Source organism: Dama dama, chromosome 15 (genome assembly GCF_033118175.1).
Source record: "Dama dama isolate Ldn47 chromosome 15, ASM3311817v1, whole genome shotgun sequence".
NCBI classification, from domain to species: domain Eukaryota; kingdom Metazoa; phylum Chordata; class Mammalia; order Artiodactyla; family Cervidae; genus Dama; species Dama dama.
This window is the reverse complement of record NC_083695.1, coordinates 16,561,370-16,580,024: the sequence shown is the minus strand read 5'-3', so window position 1 is coordinate 16,580,024 and position 18,655 is coordinate 16,561,370. Positions and strand designations below refer to the sequence as shown.

The 18,655-nt window shown below is 47.7% G+C and overlaps 1 protein-coding gene across 2 annotated transcripts in view; it reads left to right on the top strand.

Moving 5' to 3' along the window:
- Positions 1 to 18,655, top strand: part of PGBD5 (piggyBac transposable element derived 5) — a 143,396-nt gene that overhangs the window by 71,717 nt on the left and 53,024 nt on the right. For both annotated transcript variants that reach the window (XM_061161535.1, XM_061161533.1), the window contains exons 4-5: positions 7,998 to 8,178; positions 11,139 to 11,336. In XM_061161535.1, the coding sequence (XP_061017518.1) occupies positions 7,998 to 8,178; positions 11,139 to 11,336 (379 nt within the window). The remainder of the gene's footprint in view (positions 1 to 7,997; positions 8,179 to 11,138; positions 11,337 to 18,655) is intronic.

Here is an 18,655-nt window from a genome sequence, read left to right as displayed (position 1 = left end):
AGCAACCTCTTCCTGGCAAAGAGGTGGGAAGCACAGGAGGGATTCAACTCAAGGCAGAGTGTCCACTGCCAGCTTTGAGGCTGGAAGGGGCCCAGGAGGGGAGGGCAGTGACCTCTAGGGACTGAGAGACCCGTCCGCCAGTTCATGCCAGCAGGGAACCGTGCAGACGTAGCCAGAAGTGCTGGCTGTGGTATCCTGAACAGAATCTCACCCATGCCCCGCAGAGCCAGGTTTAAGTGGGTGCTGCGTGAACCACTAGGCTTGTGATGACGCATTACCCAGTGGAAAAGCAGCAAGTGTATCTAAATTTGAGTGTGTATGTCTGTTCAGAAGCATCAAATAAGTTGTGTGAGGAGAGGACAGCTGTGTGTGTGCGAAAGTGGAAATCATCTGTCAGGCTGGATTTATATAAATAATTATATATTATATAGGTAAATAAAAATTTATACAATCTGCATATATATTTATATATAATCTATATATAATATTTATATATATATAAGTAGTGTGTAGTTAGAAACTGATTTCTGTTCTAGTTCTGCCTTGAGCACTGTGACCTCGGAGGAGTCAGCAGTGTCCACCGGCTGTGCCCGCCCCACTGCTGCCCCTGCTTTCCAGCCAGGCTGTTGGACTTTCTCGACCCTCCCATCCTGGGTGGTTTCCTTGCCCTCCTTCCCCTGCAGGTCTCCGTGAGAGCCTCCTCCATGGGAGGCCCCCCAGTGCTGGTGACCTCAGGAGCCTGGCTCAGCTCCGCTCACCCCCACATGATAACCCTCCCTGGTCTTCTCCGGTTTACACCTTCCTCGTCCTGTGGCTTCTGTTCGGAGGGCCCTCCGCACCTCAGACTCAGCACCATCACAGCTGGGCTCAGGCGTCCTGCATCTGTTCCTTGCCTCCCCCCCACTGCCCAGGCCGATGGCTCCGCAGCACTGCAGGACCATTGCTGAGGGCCATAACATTTTAGGGGCTGACAATGCTTATGTTTCTCTCAAAATCAGAAGGGGAAAAAAATAAAAACTTGTAAGCTGAAGAAAGTGCTTTAATATATAATATTAATATATTTATGCCACTGCAGCTGTAAAATATAATTTTAAATCCTTTTTCACAGAGGACGAGACCCATGGGAGTAAAAAGGCCCTTGAAAGTCACAACACAGCCCTGCCCCGCCTTGCTTGCAGGACAGTGCGTTTGCCCTGACGGTGCCGTCTTGCTGTGCCTGTGGCTCGGGAAGCAGGGCGGTACTTTGTGACCTGACCTCAGTGGACATCATGCAGCTCTGAGTACTGGCAAGGGCCCTCTTCTGCCCTGACGGGCGAGTCTGCGTGAGGACATCCTCCTTACCTTCAGTTCCTTGCTGACATGCTTTGGTGCTTGCGATGAGCAAAAGTGGCCAGCCCCTTGGGCTGGCAGGATCCGCGGTTCCCTGGCCAGATGCTCAGTTCCCTTCCCAGCATTGTCCCCACAGGGACCGGGGCCCCTGTGTGCCAACAGCCTCTGCATGCCAACCCTTTCCCACCCCCAACCCCGAGAACGTCCACGCTTCCAAAGAGGGCGGCGAGAGTGTTGGCAAAGAGGGCGGAGAGAGTGTTGGGATGGAAGGGAGGACACTAGTCTGTGCAGCTGAGTCTGGTCTGGAAATCAGAGGGTGACGTTGGCAGGTATCTCACATCTGAGAACCTGGATAACTTGCCTTCCAAAACACTGACTTTATTTCTGGAGACAAGTTTGTAAGGCTCTGGCTCACCCAGTGCCTCAGCTGGGAAAGCTGCTGGTGAGAAAGATGTGATTCTTTCCAGGTTATCATTAGTTTCAGGAGAGAAGCAATGTTCCCTTTGCTGTTAGGACTTAAGCAGGGTAAGTTTATTCTGCTGGTGTTGGTTGCCCTGATGGCCACGTTTAGCCCTGCCTACTCCAGGCATCCTCTCGTGAATCAAGGGTTGTGGGTTCATCAGGAGGGGTGATGTCTTATGTCCACTTTATTGGGGCCTCTGAACTTGGCATCTGTGTGGTTCTGAACCATCCTTTGACACTGACACCTCCTGCACGAGAAGCTCAGACCTTCCAAGCAGCCGCTGACTTGTCCTGGAGCATGTCTGAGGCCACCCATTCAGTGTTTGAATAGCTCTGAGTGTCAGTAAGGGCTCTGATTCAAGCAGATCTGTTTTCCACCTGTTTGTTTATATTCATCTTGGTTCTGCCCTAGAAAGATCGTAATCATCATTCCGCAACACAGCTCTGCAGCCAAAGAGCAGCTCTTGGAGTCCTCTGTGCTCCTCCCTGTGGCTGTTTGTTATGGCAGCCCTAGAAAACTAACACGTCAACCACCACCATTCTCGTTACACCTTGGAAAGTGTGGTATCCCAGAGAACCGACCGTGATGTGACCAGGGAAGATTGAGATGGTCACCACCTTGGTTTCTAATGGGAGTCAGCATATGTTCGCTTAGGCCCGTCACGGTTATCTTGAGGCCTACAGTCATCCATCTCCAAGTGTTTAGTGTTTTGCTTGTTTTAACATTCTTGCTGAGTCATATTTCTTACATCCCATACTAGATGCAGTTAATTTTTTTAGCTTGGTTACAGGATTTTGCATTTAATCCTATTAAATGTAGCTTGCCTCAGGCAGTGTGCGCCAGGGACTGCCCCGTCTTTCCAGGGAACTTTGGAAACCAGGTGGGTTGTCATCAGGGTTGGGCCTCAGGGATTCCAGCAGTGCACCTTCCATACCCTGCTGAGAATCCTGGGTGTGTGTGGATGGAAGGTTTCCTTTCAGGGGACATGTGGGACAAGACTGCTGTCTTGACGTAGAATGTTCAAACTCCCGCACAGTTGCATTCATCTCACACACTAGCAAAGTGATGCTCAAAATTCCCCAAGCCAGGCTTCAACAGTACGTGAACCGTGAACTTCCAGATGTTCAAGCTGGATTTAGAAAAGGCAGAGGAACCAGAGATCAAATGGCCAACATCCGCTGGATCATCGAAAAAGCAAGAGAGTGCCAGAAAAACATCTATTTCTGCTTTATTGACTATGCCAAAGCCTTTGACTGTGTGGATCACAACAAACTGTGGAAAATTCTTAAAGAGATGGACTGTATGGGAGAAGGCGAGGGTGGGATGATCAGAGAGAACAGCATCGAAACATGTATATTATCAAGTGTGAAACAGATTGCCAGTCCAGATTGGATGCATGAGACAAGTGCTCGAGGCTGGTGCACTGGGATGACCCAGAGGGATGGGATGGGGAGGGAGGTGGGAGGGGGGTTCAGGATGGGGAACACAGGTAAATCCATGGCTGATTCATGTCAGTGTATGACAAAAACCACCACAATACTGTAAAGTAGTTAGCCTCCAACTAATAAAAATAAATGGGAAAAAAATAAAACAGAGATAGAAACATAGCTTATATATTTAAAAAAAAAAAGAGATGGGAATACCAGATGACCTGACCTGCCTCCGGAGAAATCTGTATGCAGGTCAGGAAGCAACAGTTAGAACTGGACATGGAACAATGGATTGGTTCCAAATTGGAAAAGGAGTACGTCAAGGCTGTATATTGTCACCCTGTTTTTTTAACCTATATGCAGAGTACATCATGAGAAATGCTGAGCTGGATGAATCACAAGCTGGAATCAAGATTGCCAGGAGAAATATCAAAAACCTCAGATATGCAGATGACACCACCCTTATGGCAGAAAGTGAAGAACTAATGAGCCTCTTGATGAAAGTGAAAGAGCAGAGTGAAAAGGTTGGCTTAAAGCTCAACATTCAGAAAACTAAGATCATGGCATCCGGTCCCATCACTTCATGGCAAATAGATGGGGAAACAATGGAAACAGTGACAGACTTTATTTTTCTGGGCTCCAGAATCACTGCAGATGGTAACTGCACCCATGAAATTAAAAGATGGTTGCTCTTTGGAAGAAAAGTTATGACCAACCTAGACAGCATATTAAAAAGCAGAGACATTACTTTGCCAACAAAGTCAAAGCTATGGTTTTTCCAGTAGTCATGTATGGATATGAGAGTTGGACTGTAAAGAAAGCTGAGTGCTGAAGAATCGATGCTTTTGAACTGTGGTGTTGGAGAAGACTCTTGAGAGTCTCTTAGACAGCAAGGAGATCCAGGCAGTCCATCCTAAAGGAAAGCAGTCCTGAATATTCATTGGAAGGACTGATGCTGAAGCTGAAACTCCAGTACTTTGGCCACCTGATGCAAAGAGCTGACTCCTTTGAAAAGACCCTGATGCTGGGAAAGATTCAAGGTGGGAGGAGAAGAGGATGACATAGGATGAGATGGTTGGGTGGCATCACCGACTCAATGGACATGAGTTTGGGTAGTCTCCGGGAGTTGGTGATGGACAGGGAGGCCTGGCATGCTGCAGTCCATGGGGTCGCAAAGAGTCGGACACGACTGAGTGACTGAACTGAGGTGGGTTTGGGGACAGAGTGCACAGCGTGGTTGTGTCAGGATATCCTGTGAGTCAGAACTGGTGCAGAAACCTGTGGCGGTGGCTGCGGGATTGGGCTTTGCTGAAGGAGAGAAGACAGGTTGTGAGGAAATGTCCTTGCTTAGCCACAGCCACACGTGATGCTTGGCAGAGATGACTAGCTTGTTCACCTCAGTGTCTTACTGTCTGTCAGAGAGGTTCCTTCTGGGAGTTTAGGTGGGAAAGGCATAAAGACCCCAAAATGAAGTGTTAAGTCCTGCCACGTGAGCCCCCCAGACTGAGGGGAAGCCAAGTCCTCCCTGATGATTCCTCAAGGATGCGCTGCTTTTAAAGTCAGACCCACACCCCTGCTCTTCCTCAGCCTCAGGAACATCAGGTGCTGGGTTTTGCAGGAGGTCGTCTGCGGTCACTTGGCCGAGGGCAGCCCCGGGGACCCGCCAGTCCTCCCTGTGCCCCTTCTCGGCTGCTCTCAGTCTGCGTGGCCAGGCCTGCATTCAGTTCTGTGCCTCAGAGGGCAGTCAGCGTGGGGCTCCCTGCCCATCAGCTGCTGGCTGTGGTCCCTGGGCTGTGTGACAGGCATGGTGAGCACCCAGAAAGGTGGACAGTAGTTAATACCCATGTGGTGATTCTTCACGGTTCAGTCAACTGTAGGGAGGACCACTCACTTCTTAACTCCCTTCCTACTTCCTGCATTTATGTCTTAGATGGTGTCTTCAGAAGATGATCATGGCACATGGTTCAAAATTATTGTGTAGTAATTCCAGCAGTAATTATTGTGTAGTAATTTGCAGCTAAAGGTGGAACAGCTCTATACAGTCAGCAAAAACAAGACTGGGAGCTGACTGTGGCTCAGATCATCAACTCCTTATTGCCAAGTTCAGACTTATATTGAAGAAAGTAGGGAAAACCACTAGACCATTCAGGTATGACCTAAATCAAATCCCTTAGGACTATACAGTGGAAGTGAGAAATAGACTTAAGGGACTAGATCTGATAGACAGAGAGCCTGATGAACTATGGACGGAGGTTTGTGACATTGTGCAGGAGACGGGCAGCAAGACCATCCCTAAGAAAAACAAATGCAAAAAAGTAAAATGACTGTCTGAGGAGAACTTACAAATAGCTGTGAAAAGAAGAGAAGCGAAAAGCAAGGGAGAAAAGGAAAGATATACCCATCTGAATGCAGAGTTCCAAAGAATAGCAAGGAGAGATAAGAAAGCCTTCCTCAGTGATCAATGCAAAGAAATAGAGGAGAACAATAGATTGGGAAAGACCAGAGATCTTTTCAAGAAAATTAGAGATATCAAGGGAACATTTCATGCAAAGATGGGCTCAATAAAGAACAGAAATGGTATGGACCTAACAGAAGCAGAAGATATTAAGAAGTGGCAAGAGTACACAGAAGAACTGTACAAAAAAGATCTTCACGACCCAGATAATCACGAAGGTGTGATCACTCACCCTCACCTAGAGCCGGACATCCTGGAATGTGAAATCACGTGGGCCTTAGGAAGCATCACTACAAACAAAGCTAGTGGACGTGATGAAATTCCAGCTGAGCCATTTCATATCCTAAAAGATGATGCTGTGAAAGTGCTGCCCTCAATATGTCAGCAAATTTGGAAAACTCAGCCTTGGCCACAGGATTGGAAAAGGTCAGTTTGCATTCTAATCCCAAAGAAAGGCAATGCCAAAGAATGCTCAAACTACTGCACAATTGCACTCATCTCATAAACTAGTAAAGTAATGCTCAAAATTCTCCAAGTCAGGCTTCAGCAATACATGAACCGTGAACTTCCAGATGTTCAAGCTGGTTTTAGAAAAGGCAGAGGAACCAGAGATCAAATTGCCAACATCCGCTGGATCATTGAAAAAGCAAGAGAGTTCGAAAAAAACATCTATTTCTGCTTTATTGACTATGCCAAAGCCTTTGACTGTGTGGATCACAACAAAATGTGGAAAATTCTGAAAGAAATGGGAATACCAGACCACCTGACCTGCCTCCAGAGAAATCTGTATGCAGGTGAAGAAGCAACATTTAAAACAAGATATGGAACAATGGACTGGTTCCAAATTGTGAAAGGAGTACGTCAAGGCTGTATATTGTAACCCTGCTAATTTAACTTCTATGCAAAGTACATCCTGAGAAACGCTGGGCTGGAGGAAGCACAAGCTGGAACCAAGATGGCTGGGAGAAATAGCAATAACCTCAGATATGCAGATGACAGCACCCTTATGGCAGAAAGTGAAGAAGAACTAAAGTGCCTCTTGATGAAAGTGATAGAGGAGAGTGAAAAAGTTGGCTTAAACCTCAACATTCAGAAAACTAAGATCATGGCATCCGGTCCCATCACTTCCTGGCAAATAGATGGGGCGACAGTGGAAGCAGTGTCAGACTTTATTTTTCTGGGCTCCAAAATCACTGCAGATGGTGACTGCAGCCATGAAATTAAAAGACGCTTACTCCTTGGAAGGAAAGTTGTGATCAACCTAGACAACATATTAAAAAGCAGATACATTACTTTGCTGATAAAGGTCCGTCTAGTCAAGGCTATGGTTTTTCCAGTGGTCATGTATGGGTGTGAGAGTTGGACTATAAAGAAAGCTGAGCGCCGAAGAATTGATGCTTTTAAACTGTGGTGTTGGAGAAGCCTCTTGAGAGTCCCTTGGACCGCAAGGAGATCCAAACAGTCCATCCTAAAGGAGATCAGTCCTGGGTGTTCATTGGAAGGACTGACGTTGAAGCTGAAACTCCAGCACTCTCGCCACCTGATGCGAAGAGCTAATTCATTTGAAGAGACCTTGATGCTCGGAAGGATTGAGAGCAGGAGGAGAAGGGGACGACAGAGGATGAGATGGTTGGATGGCATCACGGACACAATGGACATGGGTTTGGGTAAACTCCGGGAGTTGGTGATGGACAGGGAGGCCTGGCGTGCTGCGATTCATGGGGTCACAAAGAGTCGGACACGACTGAGCAACTGAACTGAACTGAATTCCAGCACATCCTCTTTGCTGGTCCTGGGATGTCACGTGGGTTTTAAATCCCATCTCTCCCTCTGCAGTATGAAGTGAATGCTGCCCCTTCTGCCCCCCTGGTGGTTACTGTAATTGTGGACATGCTTTGTAAGTGAAAAAGCTATATGCAAACAGAAAGTGCACAGATCCGTTCTTACAGGGGAAGTAGCCTTTATTTCTGTTTACCGTGAACATGACTTCTGTGCTTCAGAACAGGCGGATGTGTTTGCCTTTGATCTCAGCTGCCAGATGGCGTTACTTGTAACTGTTTGACCTTTTCCCTTCTCTACTCTGACAGGTCTGAGCTGCAGTCTTGGGCTGAGGCACTAGGCTTCGGCGCTGCCAGGAAGTGACCGGTCTCTGTGGAGCACAGAGATGACGGGGCCGGTGGGGGCTGTGGAACCGGTGGCCTGAAAGAGGGTGACTGTCCCACATGCCTGGCCTGGTGGCAAAAGCCTGTGCTTCCTGAATGATTGGACCCCAGCCTGGCCCTGCTGTGAGCTCACTGACCCCTGTGTGTTTCTGATGCAGATTTATGTGCACTTGAAGGAAGGCGGTGGCCCCGATGGGCTGGATGCACTGAAGAACAAGCCCCAGCTCCACAGCATGGTGGCCAGGAGCCTATGCCGGAACGCGGCCGGGAAGAACTATATCATCTTCACCGGGCCCAGCATCACCAGCCTGACCCTGTTTGAAGAGTTTGAAAAGCAAGGTTTGTCAAGTGGGGACCGGCTTGAATGAGGCCCCTCCCCTTGGAGAAGTGCGGAGGTGGGGCTGGGGGTACAGGTGTGTTGCTAGCAGCACGGCCCCCAGAACGCCTGACGAGGAGGCCTGAGCCTGAGGGCCTGGGACCTGCCCGCTCTGCTGGGCCCCGGAGATGGGGCCGGAGACCTGTCTCAAGCTTGTGGTCTCAGGGACAGGTCAGTACAGGTTTTCTGGTGTCCTTTGTGATGAGGCCAGGCCATCCAAGGAGTTTTGCTAGCGTTTTATGGGCTGCTATAGCAAAGTGCTACAGAGTGGGTGTCTCATGGACAATAGGGACTTACTGCTCACGATTGCAGAGGCTGGACGTCCAGGACGGGGTGCCAGCATGGCCAGATGAGGCTGCAGACTTCTCCCTGTGTCCTCACGTGGGGAAAGGGGCGAGGGAACTCTGTGGGGCCTCCTTTATAAGGGCATCAATCCCACCCATGAGGGCTCCACCCTCCTGACCTAGCCACCTCCTGAAGGCCCACTTCCAGATACCATCTCTTCACCTCAGGCATTAGGTTTTCGATGTAGGAATTGGGAGTGGGGCACAAATATTAAAACCACAGCATCAAGGCACAGCTTCTCCAAGGCTCTTAGGGAGTCTGAACTCCCCATTCTGCGAGCTGTAATGTCACCCCTTCCACTTAGAGAATTGTGTGGATTAATACAGGCAGCTGCACAGTGGGCCTCAGAAAGGTGTTAGCTCCCCTCAGTGCTAAGATGCCTGGTTCATTTTTTGAAAAGATTGAGCAAGTCTTCCATGGCTCTGGAAGAATTGGGGCTTTTGAAGCAGACCCTGGCTGAGTCAGGGAGCCCCATAGCAGGCTGCATCTGTCTTCACTTGGTCCTGCATTTGGGATTTATATTCCGTCCACTCAGCAGAAACCTAGAACGCCCCCCACTCAGCTCCTCCAGACACTGAAATTGCAGACCTGTTGCTTAGCAACAGATCTGATGTCTGGCCTTAAAACCAAACCCTCTCAAGTAATGGGGAGCCCACAGCTACCGACCCGTGGCCTCAGCAACTGTGATGAAGCAGCCCCTGGGCCCTTTGCTTCTGCCAACCTGCGCTGTGCCTCAATACTCTGGTCCCAGCAGGGCTCAGGGTTTAATTGTTGAGAGACCATGTGAGGCAGGGCCGTGGAAGTCAAGTTGGAGAAAATTGGCCCTAGTGCTCATGAACCCAGCGCCATGGGTCCCCATGTGAGCATGCTGAGCACCAGGGCTGCATGTCCACTGGCCTGCTCGGCTCCCAGTGTGAGTGTCACGGGCATGGCATGAAACCCCCAGGGTCCCCAGAACTGCCCTAACAGTTTTCGTGGGCCTTGCGGGCCTGATGCTGCCTCATACCACCTCGTCACCTGGACCGAGGGTCACATGGTATTGTTAGGATGCTCTCATAGCGTGGGCCTGGTGGGCCTGGTTGGTACAGAGTGAGGACACCAAAGGCTTCCCTGAGAGCTGGGCCGCTGGGAAGAAGAGGGCCCTCCCCGCTCAGGGAACTAGAGGATGGGGGAGAATCTTTTAGAGGAAAAAAATAATTAGACATGGAATTTGAGTTTTTCCAAGAGCAGAGATTTCGTTACCTGTTAGAAGCATCTGAGGCTGTGAGCACCAGGGGCTGCATATCCACTGGCCTGCTCGGCTCCCAGTGTGAGTGTCACGGGCATGGCATGACCTCCCTTATGACCTCCTGGGCTTCCCCTGCAATGCCGGACGTGCGGGGAGGTAGTCTCCATGTTGCCCATGGATGGCTGCCCCCACCCTCAGGGACTCTGTGTTCTCTGGTCTGGTGACCCCAGGAAATTCTGATGAGCAGCCGGGGTTGAAGTTACAGCAGAGAGCCTGGCTGTGCCTGCTGGGCGCATGGAGACTGCTTTGTAACAATATTCACATGAGAATCGCTATTTTCATAAACAAACTTGTGCAGTGCTAGATTCTCTTCTCCTGTTAGAAAAATGCAGCTACTCTTTGGGTGGTTGTGTTCATCAAGCCTGGTGGGCAATTTTAAACGTTATCCTCATTCATCTAAATTCTCTTCTTGTTTTGAAGACAGATTCTTGTTTGTAAATCTTGGAGCCTGGATATTTGGATCCATAGTGGTGGGAGCCAGAGGGAGCCCTCTTCTGTTGGACAGCAAGACTGGGTGTGCCCCCCAAGGGTCTGACTGAGGCAGTGGAAGGACAGGAGATCATCAGAGTCCTTCCACCATGGAAGGTGACCAGGAATTCATGCCCATGACATCGGGGAGACCATTCCCCAGTCTCCAGTCAGAATGCCCCTTGGCTTCCCCGTGGCTACCCAGGGGGACCCATGAGCAGTGAGGACTGGGAAAGACCTCGAGTCCTGGAAGAATTTGGGGAAGCCTCCATATTTCAGTTAGTCTCTGCTTGCAGGGCTCCTGTTGCAGGCAGCATTCTAGGCTTCAGAGGCCCTGCTCAAGCTCTTCCACCAGAAAACTCCGCCACTCACCGCCCCCACAAAGCACGTGTCATGGATGACTTCCTCTCTGCCCTTCACTTGCCTGCACATAGGCGGAGCTTCCCAAAGTGCCCTGCAGATGGCGAGTGTTGGTGAGAGGGGTAGGGTACATAGTTGGTTTGGGCTTAATGATGCCCGTCTCTGCCTGCCCAACCAAGAGCCTGAAGTTCCCGTGTGTCACGTGAGCTCAGAAGTTCTGGAAGCAGATAGGAGGTTGGGTCCACAGGTTCAGCCCTGTACTGGCAGGTCGCAAGCCCTCTGGCCGTGAGCACTGCTGCCTTACTGCCGATGCTCTGCCTGCGTTAGGTCTTCCGTGTGATCTTAGATACATACAGAAGTGTGGGGGAGGCAGCACGTCTGGGATGAAAGCTCCCAAACTTCCCATCTCCCCTGGGGAAGCGGGGGAGCCGCCCTGAGGCTGTGTGGTCCCTGTCCCCGCAGGGATCTACTGCTGTGGCCTGCTCAGCTCCAGGAAGAGTGACTGCACCGGCCTGCCACCGTCCATGCTAAGCAGCCCAGCCACACCACCTGCCCGGGGCCAGCACAGCATCCGGATGAAGGGGAGCATGTCCCTGATCTGCTGGTACAACAAGGGCCACTTCCGCTTCCTGACCAACGCCTACTCGCCAGTGCAGCAAGGTGGGCACGCTGGGGGCCCGGGTGGGGCTCCGGGGGCTGGACCTGACCCCTGGCCCTCCTGCACCCACAGGCTGTCAGCGCCCTGGGACTTGTTACATCAGGAGAAGCCGTGAGGCTGGCCTTTGCAGGTGACCTGAGCAGTTCTCCCCATAGGTCCCTAGGTCATACATAGTGTGATAATTGGCTCTGTTGAACAGCATTTACATAATTGCTTCATCATTTAGGATTCTGTGAAAAATCTAGTCTCATGGGAGGAGGAAAAAAGTCAACCATTCTTATCTTTTCAATGTTTGTATTTAAGGGAACCCACAGCTCAAACATTATTAAATAGCAGAAAAGGAAATTGCAATGACAAAGGGACCCATTACAAAAGTATTTACAGCTTCCCTGGTGGCTCAGAGAATCCACCTGCATTGCAGGAGACCTCGGTTCGGAAAATCCCCTGGAGAAGGGAGCAACTACGCACTGCAGTATTCTGGCCTGGAGAGTTCCATGCACAGAGGAGCAGGCCGCGGGGTTGCAAAGCGTCAGACACATGAGTGCCTTTCACTTCCAGTGTACTCGAAAAGTTGCTTGGGTTCCTTTGCGTGAAGACATCTTTGTCTTTACTATTAGGCTTCCCCGGTGCAGCTAGTGGTGAAGAACCTGCCTGCCAATGCAGGCTAAGAGACGCCTGAACCTGAGGCATTAAGAGATGCCAGTTGGATCGGTGGGTCAGAAAGATCCCCTGGAGAAGGGCATGGCAACCCACTCCAGTATCCTTGCCTGGAGAATCCCATGGACAGAGGAGCCTGGTGGGCTACAGTCCGTGGGGTTGCACAGATTCGGACACAGTTGAGGTGACTCAGCACAGCAGTCTACCATTAAAGGAACACTGCCAAGGAACTCGGGCGTGTGTGTGTGGTGTGTGTATGCATGTGTGTGGTATGTGTGTGTATGTCGTGTGTGTGGTATTTGGCGTCTCTCGTTCATTTATCCCCATCCCTCACCTCCACACACACCTCGTGTGACGTTTCAGTGCAGGTTACAATCAAGGCACATGGGTGTTGTTACCCCACTCAGCGGTGTGGGGGTGGGGGTGGCGAAAGCCGCCCCCATCAGGTACTGTATCAAGGGCACGTAGAGAGAGGTTTGGAATTGCCCTTGTCAGCTGAAGGCCGGATTGCACTGGACTTCTGCTCTTTCGGCTTGGGCCTCGGGGGCAGGACCAGAGGATCTCTTGGAAGGTATCTCCTGGAAGTACCTTGGAAGGTGTGGGTCTGGGGTGTTGGAGTTGCTTCCCATCAAATTATTTTAAGTGATGGCCTCTGAGAAGATGTCCCAAAGCAGGAGATTGCCCATGTCTGAACTGTTGCGCTGAGGTGGCTGAGAAAAGACTGCATCTGGGAACATTAGGGAAAAGCCTGCAATAGGGTTGAAAACCCCAGTCTCAAGGACCAAGGCCCTTTAATCAGACACCAAGGGAAGGAGGCAGGAGGCTATTAAGGAGCAAAGACAGTAAAATTGGGAGGGTTGGCTTTTAAATAAGCTGAAACTAGTATTCGTGTTCAATTCAGTGATACTTTCCTTTTTTTTTTTTTTTCATTTATTTTGATTAGTTGGAGGCTAATTACTTTACAGTATTGTAGTGGTTTTTGCCATACATTGACATGAATCAGCCATGGATTTACATGTGTTCCCCTTCCCGATCCCCCCTCCCACCTCCCTCCCCATCCCATCCCTCTGGGTCTTCCCAGTGCACCAGCCCTGAGCACTTGTCTCATGCATCCCACCTGGGCTAATGATCTGTTTCACCCTTGATAGTATACTTGTTTCAATGCTCTTCTCTCTGAACATCCCACCCTCGCCTTCTCCCACAGAGTCTAAAAGTCTGTTCTGTATTTCTGTGTCTCTTTTTCTGTTTTTCATATAGGGTTAGCGTTACCACCTTTCTAAATTCCATATATATGTGTTAGTATGCTGTATTGGTCTTTATCTTTCTGGCTTACTTCACTCTGTATAATGGGCTCCAGTTTCATCCATCTCATTAGAACTGATTCAAATGAATTCTTTTTAACGGCTGAGTAATATTCCATGGTGTATATGTACCATAGCTTCCTTATCCATTCATACTTTCCTTTTCTAAAGTGTGCACTCTGTTATTAATCATGAAGTGTCAGATCCTAGAAACCCCTAAAAGTCTTGAGGGGTGTGTCCACAACCTGGCCCACCTCCAAGCCCCTGAGCCCTCCCTGCCCCGTCAGGGCCTGCGGACACTCTGAGCCCATCTGGGAGAGGCCGAGGGGCTCTGATGTCAGCATGCTCCCCACTTGGAGTCCTTTTCCTGGTTCTATCCAAGGGCCTTGCTGCTTAATGGAGATAGTTCTGGTGTGATTGTCCTTCTGCTGTGCTTCAAAAACATGGTTTTTTAAAACTACCTAATATTTCATCCTTAGATTGTGTCATAATTCTTTATCTTGCTCCCTATTAATGATCATTTTTTTCACACTATGAAGAGTGACATAGTGAAGATTTTCATAGATAAATCTTCAGGTACATCTTTGATCGCTTCCTCAGGATAAATCTAAAAGTTAAACGGTTGCACCGAAGGGTCTGAATGGTTTTAAGACTCTGATGCTGTGCTGCCAAGAGGCTGTACTTATTACCACTGCAGTGGGTTACAAGAGACTGAGATTTCTCCTGCTATACCAACACTGTATTTGTTTTCCTTTCTAAATTTGTCAATAAAATGGCTGAAAATGCTATAAAACTTTAACTATAAATTGTCATGACTGTTGGTGAGGTTGAACATCTCTTCATGTGTTTATTAGCTGTTTTTTCAATGATTTTGTCATGTTCTTTTAAAGTTTTCATTTGAAGTACTTGTTTTAGGAACTTAACATTTTATGAAAGATTTTATGCCTATAGCAGGTATTTTTGTGCATTTGTTTCCCTTTTGCTTTTATTTACAGTCAGTATTTTTAACATACAAAGGGTTTTCATTTCCACATAGGCGCAGCTGTTGAGGGGCTTCCTAGGTGGCACTAGTGGTAAAGAACTTGCTTACCAATATGGGGTTCGATCCCTGAGTTGGGAAAACCCATGGAGGAGGGCGTGGCAAGCCACTCCAATTTTTGCCAGGAAAATCCCATGGACAAAGGAGCCTGGCGGGCTACAGTCCATAAGGTCACACAGAATATCAGACTTAGCAGGCATGCACTGCTGTTAATAATGTTATTTGTTCTCATGCTTAAAAAAAAACCCTGCTCTGTCCCAAGGCCAGGTAAGTAAATAGTTCACCTGGTTGTTTTATAATGTGATTTTGTGCTCTTTGCACTTGGAATTTATTTTGGTATGTGGCATCAGTCAGGGTGCTACTATTTTTTGGTAAGTGGCAAAGATTGGTTGACCAAGCAGCCCCAAGTCTGTTCCCGAACCATTGATCAAATAATTATTTTTCCCCTGCTTATTTTAAATATCACCCAGATGACAGTCTCGTATGTTCTAAAGACTGCTTGCCAGCTTTATACTGTCCTCTGTTATGAACATATATGCTCTTCTAGAAGGTGAGCAGAATTTCCCATTTCAGAAAACGTAACTACTTATGAACATTTTGTTGTTTAGTCACTCAGTCGAGTTTGAATCTTTGTGACCCCATGGACTGCAACACGCTAGGCTTCTGTCCTTCACCATCTCCCTGAGTTTGCTCAAACTCAAGTCCATTGAGTCAGCGTTGCCATCCAACCATCTCATCCTCTGTGGTCGCCTTCTCCTCCTACCTTCAATATTTCCCAGCATCATACTCTTTTCTAATGAGTCAGCTCTTTGTATCAGGTGGCCAAAGTATTTGAGTTTCAGCTTCAGCATCAGTCCTTCCAGTGAATATTCAGGGTTGACTTCCTTTAGGACGGACTGCTTGGCTCTCCATGCAGTTCAAGGGCCTCTCAAGAGTCTTCTCCAACACCATAGTTCAAAAGCACCAGTTCTTCAGCGCTCAGTCTTGTTTGTAGTCCGGCTCTCACGTCCATGCATGACTACTGGAAAAACCATAGCTTTGACCTTTGTCGGCAAAGTGATGTCTCTGCTTTTTAATACGCTGTCTAGGTTGGTCATAGCTTTTCTTCCAAGGAGCAAGCGTCTTTTAATTTCATGGCTGCAGTCATCACCTGCAGTGATTTTGGAGCCCTGAAAGATAAACTCTGTCACTGTTTCCCCATCTATTTGTGATGAAGTGATGGGACCGGATGCCATGATTTTCTTTTTTTTGAATGTTGAGTTTTAAGTCAGCTTTTTCACTCTCCTCTTTCACCTTCATCAAGAGGCTCTTTTGTTCCTTTTCACTTTCTGCCATAAGGGTGGTGTCATCTGCATATCTGAGTTGAAAGAAGAGAGTGAAGCCAGTAAGTCGTGTCCATTTCTTAGCCACCCCATGGACTGTAGCCTACCAGGCTCCTCCATCCATGGAATTTTCCAAGTAAGAGTACTGGAGTGGGTGGCCATTTCCTTCTCCAGAGGATCTTTCCGACCCAGCAATTGAACCCAAATCTCCCATATTGCAGGCAGACACTTTACCACCTGACTCACCAGGGAATCTGAGGTTATTGACATTTCTCCTGGCAATCTTGATTCCAGCTTGTGCTTCATTTCATTCTGGCATTTTGCATGTTGTACTCTATATAAGTTAAATAAGCAGGGTGGCAATATACAACCTTGATACACTCCTTTCTTGATTTGGAACCAGTCTGTTGTACATTTCCCATTCTAGCTTTTGCTTTTTGACCTGCACACAGGTTTCACAGGAGGCAGGTAAAATGGTCTGGTATTCCCATCTCTTGAAGAATTTTCCACAGTTTGTTGTGATCCACACAGTCAAAGCCTTTAGTGTAGTCAGTGAAGCAGAAGTAGACTTTTTTTGAAATTTTTGTATGATTCAGTGGAGGTTGGCAGTTTGATCTCTGGTACCTCTACCTTTTCTAAATCCAGCTTAAACATCTGGAAGTTCTTGGTTCATGTACTATTGAAGCCTAGCTTGGAGAACTTTGAGCAGCACTTTGCTGCCATGTGAAATGAGTGCAATTGTGCAGTAGTTTGAGCATTCTTTGGCTTTACCTTTCTTTGGTATTGGAATGAAAACTGACATTTTCCAGTCCTGTGACCACTGCTGAGTTTTCCAAATTTGCTGACATATTGAGGGCAGCACTTGCACAGCATCATCTTTTACGATTTGAAATAGCTCCACTGGAATTCCATCACCTCTGCTAGCTTTGTTTGTAGTGATGCTTCCTAAGGCCCACTTGACTTCACATTCCAGGATGTCTGGCTCTAGGTGAGTGATCACACCATCGTAATTATCTGGGTCGTGAAGATCATTTTTATACAGTTCTTCTGTGTATTCTTTCCATCTCTTCTTAATGTCTTCTGCTTCTGTTAGGTCCATACCATTTCTGTCCTTTATTGAGCCCATCTTTGCATGAAATGTTCCCTTGGTATCTCTGATTTTCTTGAAGAGATCTCTAGTCTTTCCCATTCTATTGTTTACCTCTGTTTTGCATTGATCACTGAGGAAGGCTTTCTTATCTGTCCTTGGGAACTCTGCATTCAAATGGGAATATCTTTCCTTTTCTCCCTTATCTTTTGCTTCTCTTCTTTTCTCAGCTGTGTATAAGACCTCCTCAGACAACCATTTTGCCTTTTTGCATTTCTTTTTCTTGGGGATGCTTTTGCTTACCTCTTCTGTACAGTGTTACGAACTTCCGTCCGTAGTTCTTCAGGCACTCTGTCTATCAGATCTAATCCCTTGAATATATTTGTCATTTCCACTGTATAATTGTAAGGGATTTGATTTAAGTCATACCTGAATGGTCTAGTGGTTTTCCCTACTTTCTTCAGTTTAAGTCTGAATTTGGCAATAAGGAGTTCATGATCTGAGCCACAGTCAGCTCCTGGTCTTGTTTTTGCTGACTGTATAGAGCTTCTCCGTCTTTGGCTGCAAAGAATATAATCAACCTGATTTCGGTGTTGACCATCTGGTGATGTCCATGTGTAGAGTCTTCTCTTGTGTTGTTGGAAGAGGGTGTTTGCTATGACCAGTGCGTTCTTTTGGCAAAACTCTGTTAGCCTTTGCCCTGCTTCATTTTGTACTCCAAGGCCAAACTTGCCTGTTATTCCAGGTGTCTCTTGACTTCCAGCTTTTGCATTCCAGTCCCCTGTAATGAAAAGGACATCTTTTTTGGGTGTTAGTTCTAGAAGTTCTTGTAGGTCTTCATAAAACTGTTCAGCTTCTTCAGCGTTAGTGGTTGGAACCTAGACTTGGATTACTGTGACAGTGAATGGTTTGCCTTGGAAACAAATAGAGGTCAGTCTGTCGTTTTTGAGACTGCGTCCAAGTACTGCATTTCAGACTCTTGTTGACTCTGATGGCTACTCCATTTCTTCTAAGGATTCCTGCCCACAGTAGTAGATATAATGGTCCTCTGAATTATATTCACCCATTTGGGTCCATTTTAGTTCTCTGATTCTTAAAATGTGGATGTTCACTCTTGCCATCTCCTGTTTGACCACTTCCAATTTACCTTTTTTCATGGACCTAACATTCCAGGTTCCTATGCCATATTGTTGTTTACAGCATCAGACTTTACTGTCATCATCAGACACATCCCCAACTGGGCATTGTTTCAACTTTGGCTCAGCCTCTTCTTTCCTTCTGGAACTATTTTTCTGCTCTTCTCCAGTAGCATATTGGCCACCTACCAACCTGGGGAGTTCATCTTTCAGTGTCACATCTTTTTGCCTTTTCATGCTGAACATTTTAGGGATTGATTTATTATTCTTTACTCCAGATTCTAAGGGAGAATGAGCCCTCTTTCAGAAAGTGTGAGCCCTGTCGTTGTTCAGTTACTCAGTTGTGTCCAATTCATTGCAATCCCATGGACTGCAGCACGCCAGACTTCCCTGTCCTTCACCATCTCCCTGAGCTTGCTCAAACTCAAGTCTATTGAGTCAGTCATGCCATCCAACCCTCTTGTCCCCTGTCATCCTCTTCTCCTCCTGCCTTCAGTCTTTCCCAGCATCAGGGTCTTTTCTAATGATTTGGCTCTTCGTATCAGGTGGCCAAAGTATTGGAGCTTCAGCATCAGTCCTTCCAGCGAATATTCAGGACTGATCTCCTTTAGGATGGACTGGTTGGATCTCTTTGCAGTCCAAAGGACTCTCTAGGGTCTTCTCCAACACCACAGTTGAAAAGCATCAATTCTTTAGCACTCAGTCTTCAGTGTGAGGGTATGCAGGCTCTTTAAGTTACATGCTATCGTTTACCCAGGGTCATCCCCATGAAGAACCAA